The 22768-nt window shown below is 41.4% G+C and overlaps 1 protein-coding gene across 2 annotated transcripts in view; it reads left to right on the top strand.

The window, feature by feature from the left end:
- Positions 1–22768, top strand: part of LOC121604920 (disks large homolog 1-like) — a 108548-nt gene that overhangs the window by 51595 nt on the left and 34185 nt on the right. For both annotated transcript variants that reach the window (XM_041934549.1, XM_041934547.1), the window contains exons 5-11: positions 12569–12622; positions 15587–15637; positions 16991–17115; positions 17934–18103; positions 18535–18671; positions 19094–19238; positions 20769–20901. In XM_041934549.1, coding sequence (XP_041790483.1) covers positions 12569–12622; positions 15587–15637; positions 16991–17115; positions 17934–18103; positions 18535–18671; positions 19094–19238; positions 20769–20901 — 815 coding nt within the window. The remainder of the gene's footprint in view (positions 1–12568; positions 12623–15586; positions 15638–16990; positions 17116–17933; positions 18104–18534; positions 18672–19093; positions 19239–20768; positions 20902–22768) is intronic.

The raw sequence follows: 22768 nt of genomic DNA, 5'->3' as shown, positions 1-22768 counted from the left end.
CGTGAAAGAAAAAATCCCAGTCCATCATTTTAATCATTCTCATTCCTCTTTTTGTACCGGTGATGTGAGCTTGTAGACAACCTATTGTGTTACTGCAATATATAACAGAGTTGGAGGAGGAATTAATGAGCAGCCTCATTGTGAGCAGGTCAGTGTTGGAAGTTAGTCTGTATAGTTTTAAATCATTTTTTTTTTGTTATGCTGCAGTGGGCAGCATTTCTAGACATTGAAAACAGAGTTTGTTATTAAGTCATGGAGGACGACATCGCCAGCCTGGCAGACACAGTAGACACAGAGAGAAAGAGACAGAGTGGCAAACTAATCTTCAACACACACTGAGACCATATCCTTAACAGAGAGTACCATTACAGCAGAGTTGGAGTGAGGCACAACCCGTCTAGCTAACAGAGTACGAGCTAGTGTTTCACCGGAAAGAGCGACAGACAGAGGGTGACACAGATGGATGAGAAAAGAGAGAGCGTCGTCGTCTGAACACCGCGGTGAATGACCCACTCAGTTACTCTTGAACCACATGTCTCGACCAGAGGAAGTGATCTTCCCCAACCGCCTCACAAGTCGGATCACTTCCTGAGGTCATCAATCAGTGTGAGAGGAGGAGGTTCATCTGAGATCTGCTCTAGAGAGTGGAGAAGACTCAGTTCTGCCCTTGTTGACCCCACTACTAACTCTCAGACCCCATTACAGCATATAATAGCCCTGCTTGCTATTGGAATAATGAGAAATGGTATTGGATTGTAGATCATCGACTGTTAAAGCAAACAATTCTGCTTAGTAGGATTTATTCTTTGTTTTAAACCTGTGATACATCAACTTCAAATAAAACTAAATGAGTCTTGTCACCTACAAAACGTTCTTTGAGCCAAATTGTATATCATGCATGTTGGGAAATTTGAATATTTTGTAACTTCTAAGGACAAAGGCCTTCAGGTTAACTTCATCAGGTATTTTTACCTGATCGAGGACCAAACCGTTGTTAACAAAGCAAGTGCAGGATTTTATCATATAACAGGCGGTAAAAACATCTCTTTGTTTGCCCACACAGACGGCAAGAACTCCACTCAACAGATCTTTTTATTCTGCTCTTTTATGGAGGTTAAAAAGACTTGTGCAGTAACTGGAAGTCAAAGTTAGGCTTTCCACATACACAAGAATTTGACTTCTCTTTGAACTGTGTGGTTTTCATGAAAATCCTTGGGGCCTTATTTAGTTGAACAGACTGCATGTACTGTAGTTAACAATGGATACAAAAAACATCCATTGATACAGTGTGGAAACGGTATTTACCTAGAGTCTAGGTCCTAGACTGTTTTGGTATTGGGCCAGTGTGGACACTGCTGGGAATTCTTTTCTGACATATGAAATTTATGAATCAAAACGTAAACTTATTGCAAAGTTGTGTGCGTTACACAATATATATTCCAACCAATTATTTGATATTATTACACTGGTCTACAGGTCTACACAAGGAAACAGATACTGCTCATGACAGCAACGTGCATGTAAACGATGCACGTTACATATATTATATATTATACAATATATTATATATATATTGGCTTTGCAAACGTTTTATGCAGAAGGAACACATGTCTGTGGTTTATTAGACCACAGTGCTTTGTGGTGAGTAACACAAAATGTAAACAGAACTTTTGTTTGTTTACAAGAAAACTCCACAAGGGACCTTTAAATGTTTTAATGACTCAATCTACCTTGCAGCCCTATACAGCATCTTTTAGTCCCTTGTTTTGGACTAGTATGATTCTCAATGAGCTGTGACACATATTTTTTTTAAGTCTCGTACCTCTCTCCAAATGCTCATATGAAACAGCAGTCAGAAGCTGTTTCCAGCAAGTGATCTAGACAAGTATTCGTGGAGAAGAAAGCTGAGCATCCAGCAAACTAAAGTCCCAGACAGTTTTGTCAGGATTTGATGGAGACCAAAGTATTGGAGTATTGGAGTTTTGATTCCTCCACTGGGAGGCTCATGTTACTCTGTCTCTGCTGCATGCTTAAGCAGGCAGTTGTTGGTTAACCCCTTAACGCCGATTGTCACGAATTCGCATCATACCGCTTTAATCCACCAGCCGAATCGCGCATGCATTCCTCTAATGCCGGTTTGTGCATATTCAACACGCACCTAGGAACCTTTTGCAAGCACTGTTTTCTTGTCAGACCGGTCAAAGTGACTACATCCGTTGTGTTGTTGTTACAATGTAATGGTTGTAAGCCAATTTTGTGGCTTTTGTGATGCACATTTGTATTTTTATGCAAATTAGCGACAACAGGCGTTAATGCTTAAACACCTCTCTGTCCTACTTCTGTTTATCACAAGAATAAAATATGAAATGATGCAGCTTTAATTTAAATGCTGATGATCCAGATTGCCATTATTTTCAATCGTCTTGTGCCATAAAGGTTTAGTCGTGTAGTGATGCTGCCTTTCACACCATAACGTGACCTCCCACACCCATCCCCAAACAAATCCCTGCTCTAATCGCAACAGACACTCTAAATTAATTCTCATTTATTCTGCCATGTTGCGTGCGGCTGTTGGTGTGATATATGATAATGAAGATCTCAGGCTGTAACCTCACATGTCTGATCACCCACTGGATCCATGGAGACCACCGCTCTGCCGCGTTGAGATGCAGCGTGTTCTTTACCTTCAGATGACGTCAGTGTGTTTGCTTCCACTCTTAACTTATCCTGTGACCGTTTAAGTAACAATTTTGATCAGTTCAGTCAGGAGCGTGTAAGAACAATCAGTAAAACCAGCTTGCATCTTTAAATGCTAATAGAGCTGACCCAACTGTTAAAGTGAGACACTGTTAACTCTCTGCAGTACTTGGAGTTATTTAACTATTATTCTTAAGGATGGAATTATATAATTACACTGGCATATATACACAATATTTGCAGTAATATCCAGTTTCCCTTCAAGGTCAGTGTACCTAAAATAACATCATGCTGGAGAGGACATTTGCAAAATACTTGCCAGAAATTTCTACCTTGCCATCAGTGTTAGAATTAAGCATATATAGTAGATTGACAGTCAGTCAACACAACAGCAGCTACAAAATTGATGAAATTCTTACATTTTTCACATGCTGAATGTTATAGTGCATACTTGTGTCATGATTGTGTGTCAAACTGGATTTAACGCCCCCTTCCCTGTGTCCCTGTGTGCATGTACGTCCATCACCATTTTTTATCTGCTAGACATTTGAATCTCATTGTTACACTATCTTTGTACGATATCAAACATGCTGTCAATCATCGCTGATAATATCAGACAGCTGAAACAAATAGCTCAGTAATAATGAGGGAACGGTACTGTATGTGGCATCACCGAATCTGCATGAGCTTTCAGCACTCCATGTGTCTGTGGAGTCTGAGGCCCCCTGCTGGTGACACTAGACTCAACAGTGGATGGAAAAAAAACCTGATAAGTGATTTTTGTCTCATGTTTTTGTCTTTCCTGTAAATCAGTAGGGACCCTGGCCAAGATGTCATGTCCTGTCACATGTATGTTTTCCCCTTTGACCACGTGATCCTCCTTAATTCTGCTTGGCACAATCAGAAATCAGTTTTTGAACGAAAATGCTTAGGACTTCAGCAATAATTTCATTAGAGGAAACCCTTGTAGGAACAGCAGAGGTGTCGAGGATTTAAAGGTGGGATCACACTGTCGGACAGAATATGGGTAAATGTAATCACAGATGGCTTTCTCACTTGATATCTTTGCTATTAAGCAAGACACTTACTGTAGGCCACAGCATGAGACCAGTGGTGGTTTTTAGCTGGGTTGTTGCGCCTTCGTTTCGATTTGTCTCAATTTTATATTTTGATCCTTTTCAGCAGTTACCCTCACTCAGGCCCAGCTGACCTGTGAAGAGTAATTTGTCTAATTATTTTCCATTACACTAATTAAGTGGAGTAGAAAAGATTTGACCCTCAATAAATGAAGATGTGTTTTCCTGGATTTGTAAACTTCATCATCATCATTTGAATAAGTACACCATTTTACAGAATTTATGATTTATGCTTGATGGACTTACTTGATATGTTTCTGAATGTGTTTCTTAATTCCTCTCAGAGCCATGTCAAAAGGAAGTGGGGGTAGAAAGCTAAGCAGAGATTGACACGGTGTGGGCATGCTGACTCAGATGTTTTATACATAACAATATTTGAGGGCAGTGTGACGAGTTTGTCACTCCTTTGGTATGGATATAATAATCTTACCAGGCACTATAAACTGTTTGACAGATCTTGATTTTGCCTCATAAAACTGGAGTATTCTAAAGTAAAACCCATCTACTAATCTGCCTAAACCCTAAGTCTACCCCTGTACTCATTCTGCGCCCCCCCCATCTTTGTCTCATTTCTTGTCTTCTACCATTCCTCACCACAGCCTACCCCCTCCCTACCCTGCCCTCTAGCACTATATTAGTGTGTGCTTCATCTAGCACTGTGATGCTAACAGCCTATTCTCCTTGCTCATCCTCTCCTGACTGAGCGGTTAGCCTGCAGCGCTAGCAGCACTTTACACAGGGAACACTCATAGAAACGCTATAACAGCCTTTCTCTCAACCACCCTCACCCTCTTTTCATCTATTTGTGCTCTCCACATGGGTGCTGCTTTTTAATCTGCCCCCCCTCTCCCTTATCAGCTTGGTTTCGGGCAAGTTGTGGCATACATTGGCTGACATTATAGAGGCTTGGACCTCACAGCTGTGTGTGTATGTCTGTCCAGCTCTGTGTACAAACCAATGGCAGCTCCTGTTCTTTGTGAAATGCCAGCTGTAGGAAGCCAGAAGCTATGGTTGAATTGATATTAAAGATAGTGGCCACTGTCTTATGATGTTAGTAATATCATGAAAAAGTGGCCATTCTCTTGTCATTGTGCACATCACTGTAAAATAAATTTTAGTCATTTCCCTTTAACAATGTAAATGTACGAAAACTTTAAAGGCTGCTTGACCAATTTATAAATTTCTTGACCTTGGACCTGACTTTCAATACCAAAATAACATTTCTTACTTGATCACGTTTTGAGTAATTTGTTTTAAAAAAAGCAAGCACATTAAGTACATACTGAAGGCAGTGGAGCTGCCATGCAATGTGTTTGTCTGGCCTGCAAACTTTCCATACCTGACAGTTTTCTGTAGAAATACACAAGGGAAAATTTAGTTGATACTCACAAAGTTTTGTTTCCATAGTAACCAGTGGTGCCATAGTTCCAGTCCTTGACCAGAGGAGGAGAGACATCTGCAGTGTTTACTGTCAGGTCACTGTTCACTGTATTGTAGCTGCTTTTGAATAGACCTGACGTCGTTAACCCAATCATCATGAGACCTGCATTACACCTGGAGTCTCAGACTTTGTGTGTGCATGTGAGGTTGGGTGACTTGTTAAAGACTGTAGATTGAAATGTCTGTAACCCTCACAAACATTAAACTTTGACACACATGCAGAGAGACACACTCTCATCAGGAAGTAGGCCAATGCATAGAGACATACACGCACACACACACACATCAGATCATCGTAGACCGTATTCCAGTTGACCCAGTCTGCCTTGGGATGCTTTAAAAGAACAAGACAAAGGTTGATGGAAGCTACTGCCCTCCACCAATCACAGCCCTCTGTTCAAACTAAACATACACTGACCGAGCTTTGAGCACTGTATCGCTGTCCCTGGTCGCCTATCGATTAGTCATGCCTGGCTGCTGTCATGTGCAGGAGTCCAGGGAAGCCCCTAATTGGCTGGTCCAGGAAAGAGGGAGAGTTGGCGACAGAGAGAGAGAGAGGGGCAGACACTGAGAGAGGGAGGCAGCATAGAAAGATGAGCGACGCAGTTGTGTTGTGCATAAAGATGTGGTCTAATATCAAATCGTGATAACAGGAAGACAAAACAAGACAAGATGAAAGAAGGAAGACAAAGAAAATTACTCTCTTTCAAACCTTTATTCCCTCTGGATGGAAAGAACGAAGGTCATCTAGGAATCTAACCTGACGAAACTCCTGTTTGACTGTCTCTACTTTTCTTTTGGAATACATAATTGAACTTCATGGTCTACAGAGCGACCAATGGCATAGATGAACAACATGACTTACGCTGGGTGACCGACTTTTGAAGTGGAGCGTAATCACGGGATGAGAAAGGCAAATCTTCCATTGGGGCGCGTGGACTCGCATCCTTTACAGAAGCGGAGACATCCTGAGAGAAAGCAGGGCTGAAAGGAGGCTCAACTTGTCCAAGTGGTCCTGCTGCTTCCTCTTGGGATCACACCTTTTATCTTACTACTGACCCTGTAACCCAGAGGGACGACAACAGTGTGCCTGCAAGGGGAGAAAGCCGAGAGGAGCAGGGTTAAATGTTGCACTCAAGGAGGATGCTTTGCTTTTCAGAACTAGCTGATGCTCTAACACATAATGCAGGAGAAATGGAAGCAATCCTTACAAAGGAGGTATTCTATTTTAATTTTCTCATATTCCAGTGATCTTAACACACTGAGACACGCTGATATCCAGCAGAGAGAGAGAGGAACGGCAGAAATACCAACTTTGAACTGGACACAGAGGAGAATTGGTTGTTCTGAAGAGCCTTGACCTACATTATTCGGACACAAGTGATTCTGAGGAGCTACTCGCTTTTGTCATCTCAGTAAGGAAGACAATGTAGTAAGAGTGACAAACGATCAGGAAGATCTCTGTGACTTTTTATATACCTCTGTAGCTATGACCACTTATTTCCACAGCCATGAGTTCTGTTGTAGCCCCAAGAAGCCCAGCAGTAGTTCCACAAAGGGCAAATCTGGCAAAGGGAAGGCCAAGTCAGGGAAGAGCCACTCTCACTCGAAGCATAACCAGAATTTACTGCAAATACAGACACCAAATCACCAGCTGCAACCTTCACCACTGCACTCACCAAAACACCATCCCCACTCGCCGAAACATGGCTGCCATTCCCCAAAACATCTGCTTCTTTCTCCCTCTCCCAGCTACTACCACATAGCACCACCGTCCCCTAGTCATCAGCTGACCCCTCCATCTCCAAGTTACCAGCTGGCTCCGCAATCACCAAATCGCCTGCTGCACTCGCCAAGCCACCACCAGCTTCATCCATCACCAAGCCATCATCAGCTGCAGCATCACTGTCAAAACCAGCAGCAGTACCATCCGCCAGCATCGCCAAGTCACTTGCTTTCTTCTCAGTCAACACATCAAATCTGCCACCACCAACAGCAGCAGGTGCAGCTCCATTCACCTAGTCACCACTCGTTGTACCAGCAGTACCAACACCACTACCCCTCTCCTCTTCCCCACGCCTCCCAGTCGCTGTCTATCCACCCTTTTCACTCGCCACAGCTCCCGCTGTGTTCAGGTCTGGGCGGGTATGGGTGGAGCACACTGCCATCCAACCTGGCCACCAGGGGCTCTAGAGGAAAGTTTCCCAACTTGAGGGACAGCATGAAGAAGAGTCCCACAAAGAGCAAAGCCAAGGGCAAGGCTGGGAGCAAGGCGTGGCCCAACGACACGTATATCTGGACCGCACACTCAGTGGAAACGCCCCCACACGTGCCGCTCATACACCACTTTCCACAAATACAGGCCCATGTGCAGGTAGGTTCGATGGGTGGATAAATGCAGATAGTGTTAAGTCACCGTTCCTAGGAGAGGACAGCATGTGTGTTTCAGTCAATTATTTCCCATTCATCAATTCTACTAAAGGAGATTTCACGCTGGTTAAGTGGTAATAAGTCATGCACTGATGAAACTGAAAGTTTTGCATGGAACTGGAGGAGCTCTCATTGCTCATATTGTTGAGAGTGTTTGACGTCCCTTGGATACATCAAAGTGTGCAGACATCCTGCTGCAGGGTTATTCACCTAGTGTGAGATAGTGGTCAGCTGAGGGTCAGTCAAATTGTACATGAGCTTGAATTATCCAAGGAGGGTTGAATAAAGGGCAACTGGACTGGGTTATAGAGAATTGAAAACGTTTAACCTCTCATCCAAGGAACTTCTTAAGTTCTAACTAACTGATGGGGAGTGCCAGCTTCATTCAACCCTCTACAGATAACCCGAGTAAATCAGAATCTTCACAGACAAGAATACTACAAAGAGGAGGAGAGAACCAGAACTTCAGTAATTTGGCATGTGTGAGTTGGACAAAGTCTCTTATGCTATCATAACATCTGAAAAGAACATGAATTCCAAAAACAGTCGAAGGAATACTATTGTATCAAGAAACATAGCAATGTGGTCAAATTGATTGCATATTCCATTCATGTTCAAAGTACTCCTGGAATCAGTACTTGTCAAGATATATTAGATGAAAGAAACGATGGGACAAAGAAACAAAGAAATTTGCGACATTAGTGTCCATCAAACACAAAATATCACCATGAGAAGTGTACACAGTACACCGGCTGCTCTAAGCTAAGCCCTAAGTGTCGTTTCTCTGACCACAATGGTGGAGACGCTCACTGTGATGTTGCCATTATCTTTGTCTTGCTTCAGTGCTCCCCTCCACACAAGCCCGCCTGAGTTGTCTACAGTATTGCGGTATATTCATGCTGTGTGTGGGTTGTGACTCTCACTTTTTCTCTGAGGGTTACTGAAAGCAATTTTGAGAAATATTGGAAAGTAAAGTAGAAAAGTAAGAAAAGTAAAATAAAGCATGTTGTTATCACAGAATGATGATGCAGTAAAGGCAGTGTGAAGGTTTGAACTTCCCAACTCAATCAGAAGAGCGTAACCCCCCATGTGTAATAGGACTTGTGTATTGTATAAACTGAACTTCTGAGGAAAAGAATACAGCATGCCAGCTGCCTTTTATTAGCTGTTGGTTAGCTAGTTATCGTGCCGTACATCTGCTGTGGGCACATAGATCAGAGATAGCAGGTAGTGACGGTCTGATCAGCATCATTAGCAAAGCCCTTCTGATTTGATTAGAGTCACACTCTATCTGATTAGCTCATTAGTCAAATGGAGTCTAACTGCACATTATGAAGACAGAGTGGATAGTAATATGAGGAGTGGAGTGTTTGTGTGCTTGAATGTGTCTTCACCTCTCATCGCTGGCTTTTCTGTACGGTAAATGAAATCTAAAGTTACAGCTGTTATTGTGCAACACTCGTCATTCTGCCAGGTTTGGTGCGTGACTTGTCCTCTTTCACTTTGTAGTTTTTGCATGTGTTAGTATGTTCATGGCACAATATATCACATTGCACAGGCTGATTATTTAATAAACGTTTATTTAGTCACGATTCGTCTGCTAATTAATCATGGAATTATTGTGAAGATGGTGTAGAAGCTGAACCCAGCACCCTGCACTGACACACACCAACTCAAACTTTTCTTTACAACCATCTCATAGCATGAGACATATGATGAAGATGAGACATATCAGGTATAGCCTGGATCTCTTTCTAAGCTGTGCTGTGCTGGGCTGAACCAGGCCATAATGCCATCGTAACACAGCTGGTGTAACAGCAATTATGTAACAACTAACAATCACTTGTATAGTGCAACAAAAACACTGTCTGGATATGGATGTTGTGTGTATTTGTGTGTGAGTGCTCGTTTGTTTGTATTTGCACTTGCGTTTGTTCTTTTGGCCTTTTCATGTAACACAGCCTCATCCACACACACACACACACACCCCGACACACTCATATTGATGTTACATAAGCATGCAGTCTGACATGGCGTGTCAATGGAATCACCAGCTGGCTAACACACTGGATTTGTCGCCCTATGATTGACACACTCACATGGGCAAAGACGCACACACACAGAAGTTGTGCGCTTTGTACAATGCTGTTGTTACAATGGTGGAAGAGTCAGGTGAGGTTCAGAGGAAGACAAGTTAACTTTCGGCAGGTAGTTGCTTGGGTAAAGTCAGCATAAAGGTACGTGAAGTTACGTTAGCATCAGTTGAGATGGTTCTGGAGTGAGATGACGCATTTTCAGTAGTCTGTTGTCAGTACACTGAAAACAGCCAACATACCTTTAGTTATTCTACATCTGCGAAGAAACAATTTTAAAGGCTTTACAGAATCATAAATGCACAGTGTTTGGTACAGTCTTTGTTGTTTACCTTCCAAACCAAATTCATATGGACTAAATAAGTGGTGGCAGTGTGGAGAAGTGACTGGTTATCTTTGTCAGTATTGTTACATTTAGCTTATCCAAATGCATGCAGAGACAAACACACTTTAGATCAGAACCTCATGACTTCCTCAAATAGATCAGTGTCTAATTCTGACCTCACGTCCCAGATTATGGCCTTAGCATGAACATTTGATTTTGATCAGGTTGTTTCATCGTCAGTCATAATCAGTCTTTAATCCATGTATGAACTCTCAGATTTATCTAGGGAACCTTTGTGTTATTGATTGGACCTGATGTGACCTTTGAGATGTGGCCTTGCAAAACATTTTGGATGACTGTTATATTCAATCTTTGATATTCTTAACAGTTATACAAATAACATTTCATGTTCTACATTCAGATGATGTCTGAACTCTAACGGGCAAGGGTGTCGGTGCCTGCTGCTTTTAAGTGACTAAAACTACTTCCTTGAAAGTTGTAATCACTAGTTACTTTGTGTATTGAGATTTTTCATATTAATTATATTTTATAATATGTGATACCCTTACATTGCTTCATTACTTCTGACATTAGTAAAAAAAAAATCCAGTGATTAAATATATAGTGATGTAACAGTAACAGGGACCATTCTGGTGCATAATGAGTAATTTCACTTTTTCTACTTTTACTTATACATTTTATCAATATTGCATCTATAAGATTTTGAATTCAGGGCTCGTGTGAAACAAACTTAAGTTCACTTAAGCGCACCATAAGCTCTCAAAGCTCGAGAGATTTTGTGCAGCTCAATGGCACGAGCACCTTTGAGGTTAAAGATTAAAGAGTCTGCTGAAAGTATACAACATGAGCACGTAGTGTTGTAGTGTTTCTAGGAGTCAGGTGGCATAGACCTTAGAATATTTGTGATAATAACTGCTTCATACAGAGCACAATTATACAGCATCATTACCCTCCATGTATATCCCTGTCTTTCTGTCTCTCTCACACACACACATACACACAGATGCTAACAGCTGCAACTGTCAGCGTGACACTTACTGTCTCCTCAGTATCCATGACCCATGTGGTGCTACCCCTAACCCCACCCTCTCCATCCCCTTATATCTAAAGATCCATCCTCTTCTGTTCTCCCACCATTCATTTTTTTGCTCTTTTTCACTCATGTCTGTGATTATGGGGGGTTGTGTGCATCTGTCTGCACCCTCTGCTCCTCATTGCTGTTGAGCAGGCAGACTCCTCCCACCATACCTATAATCCCTCTGATCCTCCTCTCTCTCTCTCTCTCTCTCTCTCTGTCTCTCTTTCTGTGGCTGTTCCCATGTGGGATCAAGCATCCTGTCAGCTTGACTGACAGACATGTGGTGGAGAGAGAGCGAGAGAGAGATAGATGGAATGAAATGATGTGTGTGTGTGTGTTTGTGTGTGAGAGAGAGACAGAAGATAAAGGAGGGGAAAAGGGGGGATGAGAGAGGTAGAGATTAGTGTAGAGGGGTAGATGCTTTTGCTGCTCTGTTGCACATTGATGCTGTGAAGTGAAGTCTGGGTGGACTGTCCATTCGGCTGGCTAGCTTGTTGGAAGCTTGGTTAGCTGGTTCGTTTGTGAACTTTGTTGGCTGCAGAACAAGAGCTGGACTTTCAGATTATCTTACATGGACTGGCTTGCTCATTGCTGGTTTGACGGAGAAGACTAGAGCTACAGACGCTGGACTGTCGAGCACTAAATACTTTCTGGGGAGAGAGTGAGAGGAAGCAAGGGAAAAAGTGGAGGCGGGAGGCAAAAGGGTTGAATGATAAAATGGGGCCTGATGTTCCCCTCGCAAATACAAGGAGAAAAAGACACCTTGTGGCTATTTATTAGCTAGTGTCAAGTTTGGCATTTACTGTGCTTGTGTAGGAAGCAAGAGGAAAGATCATGTCAATCATCTGCTGCTGCTTTAACCCTAGCTGTGCCGTGCTGGACTGAACCAGGCCGTAATGCAGATGACATACAATATGACAGAGAGTACCGAGTCGTAGAGTACAATATCCTACAGGCTTTCAGAGTACAACTGAAAATGTAATAGAACAGGATATTGTGATGCAGTACTTTGTGGTGCAGTAACAGAGTTTTAGAAAACTGTCTGTTAGGTTACAGCGTGGTTTGCAGTGTAGTACATTAGCATCGTCCAATATAAGGGTTGTGCAGTATGTCATGCGGTGTATGCTGTCGCTCCGTGGTGGTAATCTGTAGCAGATGTACTCAGCATGCTCTACCAAAACATGAGACGAGTAAGTCAACAGCACAGATCTCCATGTATGTGTGTTTATGCGTGTTAAGTCTTCCGTTTCATCGTCAGCAGTCTTGGTGAAATACTATATGTCTTCAGTTTCATGTTAATATCCATCAAATTACAAGTTTTTAATAAGGTTGCTGTTCTCTCTTGCAGGCCAACCCCCCTCCAGTGGTGGTCAACACCGACAGCGTCGACACCCCCCCATATGTGAGTACTGCCTCAAATAATGTGTCAATGATGCCTAATTCGTAATCCAGCTGCACCCTGCTGATACTGTGACATCTCCAAATCTGGATTTCATGTGATTTTAATCTTTAAGTGTCTCTGAAAAGTTTCTTGAGAAAAGAAAATTCAACACGCCACCTTACAACGAATGGCTATTTAAGGTTGACCTATTTCCACATGAAATGCAGTATCTGCAATAATTGTGTGGCTTTGTAAATAGTTGTATCATGTTATTTTACTTCCAAAAGGTTCTGCAACACCTTTTGGAGCTTCTGCTAAAAATGCTCAGTAAGTCAGTAAGTTCAGTGTTTCTGATAACAGCATCCTGGATTCAGACACAAAGCTCAGTCCAGAATTAGATGGATCCAGATGTCATTTTACTGGTAGCCAGCTGCCACAGAGAATCAGTGTCTGTTATTGTTAGATAAGTTTATTATGTAATTACTGTGGAATTACTCCCTGCTGAACTGCCTGGAATGTAACACAGAGAGAGAGAAAAAGATTTCTCTCACGCAGATTTCACTAAATATTTCACTGATGTGATTGCTGACTATTCTCCTCCAAAGAAATGTGATTCATGCATGTAACAAATTCAGGGAAAAAAAAGTTTACTTTAATTGCTTATGACTCTTCTCAAAGCAAATGTAGTTTTTTTGTTGCTGAAAATGAGGCTTAGGCAGTATGTCGACCCTTTTTAAAGAGGTAAATAAATGCAAACTGCAGATGCACAAGGCCATTTCTACCTACTGTACCTATAGGAAGTAGAGACTATAACTAATCTTCTAAAAATGTCACTGGTAAAAAAGCTAAGTTCGTCAAGCTTTATTTAAATAATAAAGGGAGCCATTTCACAGGGATTGGGACGTCCGGCTTTGTTGAAGCCTTATTGTCCTCAGTTTTCCAGAATAATCAGGTATTTTATGATTAAAGTAAATTCATGGAGCCTTTAACCAGTGTATGGTAGGTGATAGCACACTGTACACGGCGGCCGATGGAAGATTGTGCCCTCTGTTTGAAACGACAGAAATTCAAAATCTAAACTAATCTGACTGCACAGAGACACAGATTACAGCCAAGGGGATTACATGGGCCATTGGGATGCCACTCGACCACTGTGTGTGTGTGTGTGTGTGTGTGTGTGTGTGTGTGTGTGTGCGCAAGCCTGCCTGCCTGCAGCAGCTATAGCAGGAACAAGATCTCCCAGTATGAACAGAGAGGAGCACAAAATATGTAATAGTCTGCTCGGATCAGATTTAATTCCATGTGCTGTTCATTCAGTCAGGAAATACAGACCTTAATATGTTTTATAGTACACGCAGTCCTGGCTGAGCAGTGTGATTGGCCCATGGGTAATTCACCAGGGATGTTCTTAAATATGACATCAGAGATACATCATCATTAAGTACGCATTACCAGTTTAATCTCTGGGATTCATGCGTCATTCATAAACGATCAAATGTCTAATTTCGCCTTTCTAGAACTGACATTTGTCACAGTTTGTTGTACCTGATGAGTGAGTTAATGATCACATGATTAGCACACACACTTAGTAAGAGCCCTCAACTCAAAGCATGAATAGATGGAGGTGAAATTAAACTAAATACCACACTTGCATACAAATCTGAGGTACTTGTACTTCTGTAGCTTGTAGCTTCAGCTACTAGTTGAAAATGAATGAAATGAAGATGTACAGCTGAAACAGTTAGTCAGTTAATAGAAAACTGGCAACTGTTTTGCTAATTGTTTTCTCGAAACATTTCATGGTTCCAGCTTCTCACTTGTGAGGATTTGCTGCTTTGCCTTTTAATTATTTTAATTATTTTAGTGTATTTTCAATAAGTTGGAGGTGTGGTCTATTGATTGGACAAAAGTATCACTTTTAAAATTCTGCTTTTATTTTCATGCATAATAATAATCTTATGATATAATCTACATACATCTTATACATTATCCTGCATCAAATGTTTTTACTTGTAGTACTTTAAGTATATTTTCATGATAATATTCACATACTTTTACTTAAAGGATAACTTTCGTTTTTTACAACCTGGACTTTATTTGTAGCATTAATTACGCCCATTTACTCACCCAGACAACTTTGGTGGCATTTGGAGTCGTTTTGAAGAAATTAGCCCCAGAGGAGCGGCGTGTATATCCATATAATGCGAGTACTCGGGGCATCCGTGCGTAGCCTCTATAAACGGATAATCTGCGGCGAAACTCGTTCATATTCCAATATTTTGTTATGATATGCTGGTGCTATTCCCCTCTGAGCCTGTGGTTCCGCAATAACGAACCATAGCTGTGCCAAACTACAGCTAAACTGGCTGACCGCCGGCTCAGAGGGGAATAGCACCAGCATATCATAACAAGAGTTTCGCCGCAGATTATGTGTTATATAGAGGCTGCGCATGGATGCCCCGAGAACTCGCATTATACGGATATACGCGCCGCTCCTCTGGGGCTAATTTCTTCAAAACGACTCCAAATACCACCAATGCCAAGGTGTCTGGGTGTCTAAATGGTCGTATTTAATGCTACAAATAAGGTCCAGGTTGTAAAAACGAAAGTTATCCTTTAAGTAACATTTTCAGTGCAGCAAAGAGTATTTTTACAGAATGGTTTTAGTACTTTTTGTTCCTCCACCACTGCTGATCAGTCGTGGCATATATGCTGACACAGAATATTCAGTGCAGATACATGTAGCGCCAAATCAATGAGAAACATGACGAAGCTGTGATAAACATGAAGGTTTAATGCAACACAACAGGGTGGTGTACCTGCCATTAGCAACCGACGAGACACGGATAAAAACACTGAATCTAAATTATGAATGTGAAAAGCTTTCCTGTAAACTAAGATGAGCATTTTAGCGTTCATTACGGGAAAACAGCTTCCAGTGTTTGCTCTCAATTGACACTCTTCTCTTCTCTTCCTCTCTGACAGGTCAATGGAACAGAAGCAGACTATGAGTATGAGGAAATCGCGTTGGAGCGGGTAAAAGCATGAAAACACACCACCAACATGCCTGCCTCATTATACACACTGTAAATGTACTGTCACACCAATCTCTTGGTGACGGTATCTCCACGTGTTCAGACTGAGCCCTGTTCTCCCTGAACAAAAAAAAAATTTTATGCTGTCGAGAGCAGAAATGATTTGGAGCGTGTTTTAAACTAGGACGAGTGGAACCTGTGCTGAGACAAAAACATGCAAACAAAGACTGAGAAGGTGTGAAAAGACTGAAAATATTTCCTCTGCGAGATTCCAGCAAGTCAGTTAGAAACAGGCCATTTGTGTACATTTGAGTGAGCTGATTTCGCTATCTTTAAGCTCTTTTTAAAGTTTTGACTGCGGTTGTCGTGAATAGTTCTCACAGTGCTTAGACAATGGTCAAGTCAAGGCTAAATGTAACAGACTTACTTTCACCACCACTTTAGACTGCCAAACATCTTAGAGGAAATGAAGGGTCAACATAGTCATAAGCTGTAAGACACTGGGGTAAATTCAATGGCAATGTGATGTTCTATGTGGAAAAAAAACAGTGTTTTGATAGACTGAGGTGTTATTTACCTCTACCTCTCACTGAAGACTTGCTACAAGTGATTTTATATGCTTGCACAAGTTACTGCTTGATTTTCTAATGTTCTCTAATTCAGCAAAAAAAAAAATTATGGGAGACCAAAAAAAAACCCATTAGTCATCAATCATTTATGAAACCAGAAAGATTATTCTCATCATTCTGCTTTTCCTTCCCTCAGTTCCACCATCGGTGCAGCTCTGCTGACACTATTTCCCCATCCTCTCTATTCCTTGTCCATCCTTCCCAACTTTCTTTTTCCTTATACCACCCCCCCCCCCCCCCCCCCCCCCTTATATTCCCCTTTGTGCCACCCCGGGGCTCTCTCTCTCTCTCTCTCTGTTCTCTTGTGACCTGGTTCTGTCTGCTTGACGGGATCTGCTTTAAAGACACTACGGACTTACACGCAAACACAGGCACAGATATTACAGTAGCTTTAAACCCGGTGACAAAGCATGAGAGAGTGAGACAAACCCAGAGCAATGGCTGCCATCAGCTAATGTCTTCAACTAACAGAGGTGGTCTATTATGTGTCATTTGGTAAAAAGTGATTATGAGAGTTGGATTACATATTGTTTGTTGACGTGATAAACTTTTTGGCTTTTTGGTTTCGAACGATTCCAGTTCGCCTTTTTATATAAACTACCCGGGATTATCTGGGTGACCTTTCCATTATAATCTTTATTAATTGCTAAAAAGCATTTCAAAATATCAAATGGCATTTATTTTTCCCTTCAAAACACACTCTGCGTGTCTGTGTGTATGTGTAGGGTAACTCAGGTCTGGGCTTCAGTATCGCTGGAGGGACTGATAACCCTCACATCGGAGAAGACCCCTCAATCTTCATCACCAAGATTATACCTGGAGGGGCTGCAGCCCAGAATGGACGACTCAGGTACACAAACACACGCACACACACACCACACTCACACTGGAATAACACATGCATGTACGTTCTTTTAGTACATGTATACATATAATCAAAGAATTTAGAGCACATAAACACACACCATAGCACGTGTTTTTGTTAACTGTGAGGATGAAGCCTTGTCTTTGTATGTGTAAACCTAACCCCAACCAAACTGTACTTCTGACCTCTTTCTGCCTGTTTTCCTATAGATAGCCAAAAAAACATATGACAGTAAATCAGCAAGGAACTACAATAAATGAAATAATACAAAAAAGACAATAGAATGTTTTACTTTGTTGGGACCAGCTTTTTGTCACCGAATAGGAGGCAAATCCTCACAATATGAGTGAGTGAAAGGATGTTATATTCACAGTGCAAGTACAGCTTTACTGAACACCGATAACAAACGAGTGAATACATCCAAGCTGACGAACATTCCATCATATACAGCACAGTAGAAAAATCTGGCAGTGGAAATTGGATCAGTAGCTACATTTTTCCAGAAGCTATGAGCTCCTCAGGCACTGACACCTTATTTATGTGACTGAACCAGGAATTTCATATAGATGAGCCTAACTGTAGGCAGAAAACACAGCAGCACACATGCTCAGTCAACTGTCTTTTGCCTTAATTCAACATTAGATAGGAAAGAAGCCAAACAGCTGAAATATGTTGACAGCAGCTTTTTACCTTTTTGCTTTCTTCCAACTTGCCTCAAAGTTTCATTGTGAACAATGTGTGTGTATCATTTGTCTTCATCATATTTAAATTGTGTCTTTACTGTATGTGACTTTGCTGTGCAGGGTGAATGACTGTATAGTCCGGGTAAATGAGGCAGATGTCAGGGAGGTGACCCACAGCGGGGCTGTGGAGGCGCTGAAGGAGGCGGGAGGTCTGGTCAGGCTATGCATAAGACGCCGGAGGAGCCTCACTGAGAGAATCATGGATATCAAGCTGGTCAAAGGGCCTAAAGGTGAGAAAATACTACGATGGTAAAAAGAACAGACGACAGAGTCTGTAAGAAACGTACTACTTCCTGTCTGCATAATACAGAAACAAGGATGTACAGACATCAACTGGTGCCTGAAGGTATGATGAGGCACAATTTTCTGATTTCTGCTGAGAAGCAGCATGTTTCAGCAGCACAGGAACAGTAATATATATATAAAAAAAGATTAACAGAGGAATTAACACACCTGAAATGAGAAATATGTGAGAAGGTATAGTTTATTTCTCTTTTGATTACGACCCTGTAATTAAATTGTATCGGCTATCAGAACTGGTAGAAGGGCTCAAGGGGGAAAATGAGAAAATGCAGCACTGCAGCAAATGAAAGTCTAACATTAAGACAATCCTCGGGAAAGCCAGAAGTCAGAAATATGAGCTGCTGATGTTTTCTTTCAGGTTTAGGATTCAGTATAGCAGGTGGAGTCGGAAACCAACATGTCCCGGGCGACAACAGTATCTACGTGACCAAGATCATCGAGGGAGGGGCTGCACACAAAGACGGACGGCTACAGATAGGGGACAAACTTGTTGCTGTAATGAAGACCTTTTTATTCTTTTTAATTCGTCCTCACTCTTCTTTCTTCTTCTCTGCACTTATGCAAATGCTCTCAGGTCCAATACGTACTGCAGCCTGCAGTCCACATCAAAGCAAACTTTTATAGATTCACATGACGACACAATTTGTTCAACACTCAAATGAAATGCAACACCAATGAAGTTTGCTTGAACAACTTTCAGATTAGAATATGAATTTAGGTTTGCTGGCCACATATATGTAATGAATATCCCTTAACACCATCCATAGCATCAAGTACAGCATGCTGTGAATCACAAAAATATCCCTGAGTAACACCAAATATGAAATGATCTGCCCTTAATAAGACCAGAATGTTTTTGCTGCAGTCGGATATGGTGACAATACTATAATACAGTATATGTCTCCGTATGGCTTCAGGTTAACGCTTCCTGTTTGGAGGAGGTAACTCATGAGGATGCAGTGGCTGCCCTGAAGTCGACTCCTGACGTCGTTTACCTCCGTGTGGCCAAACACACCTCCCTTTTTATCAATGACAACTTCCCTCCACCCGACGTCACTAATTGTAAGTACACGTACACCTGAGACTTATACCATAATGCAACAATTCGGCTCATGGTTCATGTCTCACTTTTATCCAGAACATCAGACACAGCTTGCAGTGAAGCCGTGTTCTGGTGGATGTAGCACACATCATTGCAGCCAAGAAAATGAAGCATTTTAGGGCCAGATGGTGTTGAACTATAAAGAACAGCAAGGAACAAAGCTGATGGTGGAGATTTTTGCTTTGGGTGGGTTTATAAAAATGCACCCATCTACGATGAAGCTTTTTTTGCAGAGGCTCCTATTAGATTGTATGAGTTAATTTACAAAAACAGATAAACGCCATTCTTAAAATGAATAAACCAATGCACATTTGACTGATCTTCCCCTGAGGGTACAGTAAAAGATACATGATTTATGAAAATAAAGAAATATCTAATCAAAACATCAAACATCAGTTTGACTGATATTCCCCTGAGTGCCCAAAAAACATGATTCATGAAAATAAATGAGAGATATCTGTTTATGCAAATTAACCTTTCAACTAAACACAACAGTAATCTCTAATTCCCAGACCACCATCATTACAAGCAACCTATCAAAGCAACGTGTTCAGTAGCTGATAGATATTAACGAACATATATTTATGTGCCTCATCAGATTTACTTCATTGTGCTAGACTAAGAAGCAAGACCAGGAAAGGGAAAGTAAAAGAAGACATGGTGTGTTTTTTGGGTTTTTGTAATTAGCTGTGCTTTCAAATGACTGTGCTGTTGTCAGTGGTGATGGAAAAGACCCCCCATGGGTGAGTAGCAGCTCAGTCAGTGGCTGAATCGAATGTAGACGTCACAAAACTCACCCCAAGCTGTGTCAGAATAGTATCAAGTCATCCGAATAGCTTCGAGGGTAAAAGGTGTAAAATTTCCCTCACTGTGAAATTCTCATCATGATAGCGTTTATTACTCTCGGAGAAGTGGTTAATAGACCTTACCATAGATTTCCACATCAAGACTGAATACCTCAGGGGACTGTTGTGTTTCTTCTGGTGGTATCGAGCCATGAAAATGTTTTACACTAGTTACGTTGTCGAGAAAATCTGCTGTGTTTTCAAGCCATTTAAGCTGGTCAGAAACATTGTGGTCAGAGACATACAAAGATGACAGCAACCAGACAGTTTTAGCTGTGTTATATAACAGTCTGATAATCAGACTGGGTAAATTTGGTCCACTGGATTACAGCCACTTGTCACCTCTCCAAATCAGCATATTATCAATCACATCATCACCGCTCTGAATCTAACACGTTACCAAACAGCATGTATCACACCACCGTCTCTAAACATATCTTCAATTATACACAGTACATCATCAGTTTTGACTGATTGGATGAAGATACAGTTTGAGCCATGATTGATTGTGGGATTACAATTCAAAATTCAATTTCAAAGTCAAAACCATACATGTAAGTACATGTCCAGCCTTTAGAAAGACATCAATGAAGCGATGTTTCATGTATGACAAAAACTTTTTTTTAAATGTGTGTGTTCCTGCAGCGTACTCACCACATCAAGACAACCACATAAGCCCCTACATGAGCGGCAGCCAGTCTGTAAGCCCCGCCCCATTGACCACGCCCAGGTACTCACCGCTGCCCAGGGCCGTGACTGGAGACGACGACATGCCCAGGTGAGACCTGTGCATGGTTATGTTTCTCTGATTTTCTGATCTAGAAATCTGTATTTCCATCAAGACTTGCTGTACTGTTATATTAGAAGATGGCTCAGGCTTGAATGTTACACTCAGTACAAACATCAAATACTCTAGTTTCAGAAAAGATGGTGGAACAGGCGGTTAGAAAATAAATACTGTAGTCTGATAATCTGCCCTTAAGACGTTATTATTATCTTAAACTAAAAGTTGTCTTATTGTTTCCATCATATTACTAAACAAGTAGTGTATTTTTGACAGTTGGGCTCCTGTTGAATTTCATTAGAGTGCCAATTGGTTAATGAATATGATGATATTTGAATTATATTTAAAAATTCTATCCATTACAGTATATATCATTTTTATTAATTCTATATAAACCTCTTCTCCTTTACTGCTCGTCTCATGTCCCCCTCTGAGGTTTTATGTGGCCCTCACAGAGGTCCACGACAACAGATTGGGAAACAGAGTCCTAGAGAGCCCAAAATACACTGAGTGACCTCTGTCCCCGCCTGCTCGCCCGCTGCTGTATGTGTTTGACTGTGTGTGAGTGCGTGTGTTTGGCAGGGAAAGGCAGATGGCAGTGCGAGTTTTGTCTGGCATGTAAACTCAGGGACACATATGTACACGCAAAGACATACACACACACAGATACACTCGCAGCGCTGCTCTACTGTCTTTAATCCATTTTAATGGACGGATTACAGCCTATCACAGCCCGCGTCACTCAACTGGCGTCACCGTGGTTACCAGAATATGACTCATTTCGTCATGAACCTTTGGGCCAATCATAGCGCATTGATTATAATAAATCTGATAAGCCTCAGACTGACTGCAAATGGTCATTTTGACATCTGCTCTTCTTTTTCCCTCTGTATTTGTACCCTTCCTTTAGTCTCTCTGTCGTCTCTTTCTCTCTCTGATTAGTTTCTCATGCAAATAGAGGATTATGGCTTTAATAGATGTCTTCTGAGTGTGCAAATTCTAAGAACATCTGCTTCCTCTCTAAGCAGGTGATTTCAAAGCAAAGATGTGATGATTTATTCATTTGTGCTGTAGTACGGGGGATGCACCGATTCAACCTTTTCTCTCTACCAGTGCCAATACCTCAAATCATTGTATCTATCGAGACTGATCACTGTAGCTCTCATTTTCCCAAATTTAATATCTGTGTACTGCACCACACTCCATGCAACTCACTGACACTGACAAAGAAACAGTGTTTAATGTGGACCTGTCTCATCTGGAAACTGATCTACCAGTTGACTAATAACTCACTAACAGCTCTTCAACTCATGGAATCTTGGACTAATTATGATTGTTTTCATACAGAATTATAAGGATGACATGAAGGTTGTGGTTTCCTCACATGTCTGTCTTGAACATGTATTTAGTTTTGCTCTTGTTGCCTTGGATTTCCTGCAAGTGCTCTTGTCTACTCCCACCGTCCAAACACAGTCAATTTATGCTGAAATTTCGAGTTAGGTACAGTACCACTACCAGCACTAACTGTGGTGGTGCAGCAGAACAGAGACAGTGCAGTACTGACATCTGCTGGTCATCATGGTGAATTATCCTCCCACTGAGATGCAGCAGGAGAATATACTGTATACACACGCTCAAGACTTTTGTAGTTATGTTGTAAGTATAAAATATTGAATTATCCATGTTCTCATCCTGTCACTGGTTCTTAAACTTGAGCTTTAATCATTTAAAAAATCAACACTTGCTGTTTAAGTTGTAACTGTTTGATGAAATGTAATCATACGTTAAGATGCCTACAAAACTGAACTACGTAATGATTTTATGCTAATAAGTTGGATATCATCATCTTTCACCCTAATGC

The sequence above is a fragment of the Chelmon rostratus genome, chromosome 4 (assembly GCF_017976325.1).
Source record: "Chelmon rostratus isolate fCheRos1 chromosome 4, fCheRos1.pri, whole genome shotgun sequence".
Lineage (NCBI taxonomy): Eukaryota > Metazoa > Chordata > Actinopteri > Chaetodontiformes > Chaetodontidae > Chelmon > Chelmon rostratus.
This window is presented reverse-complemented; position numbering and strand designations above follow the sequence as displayed.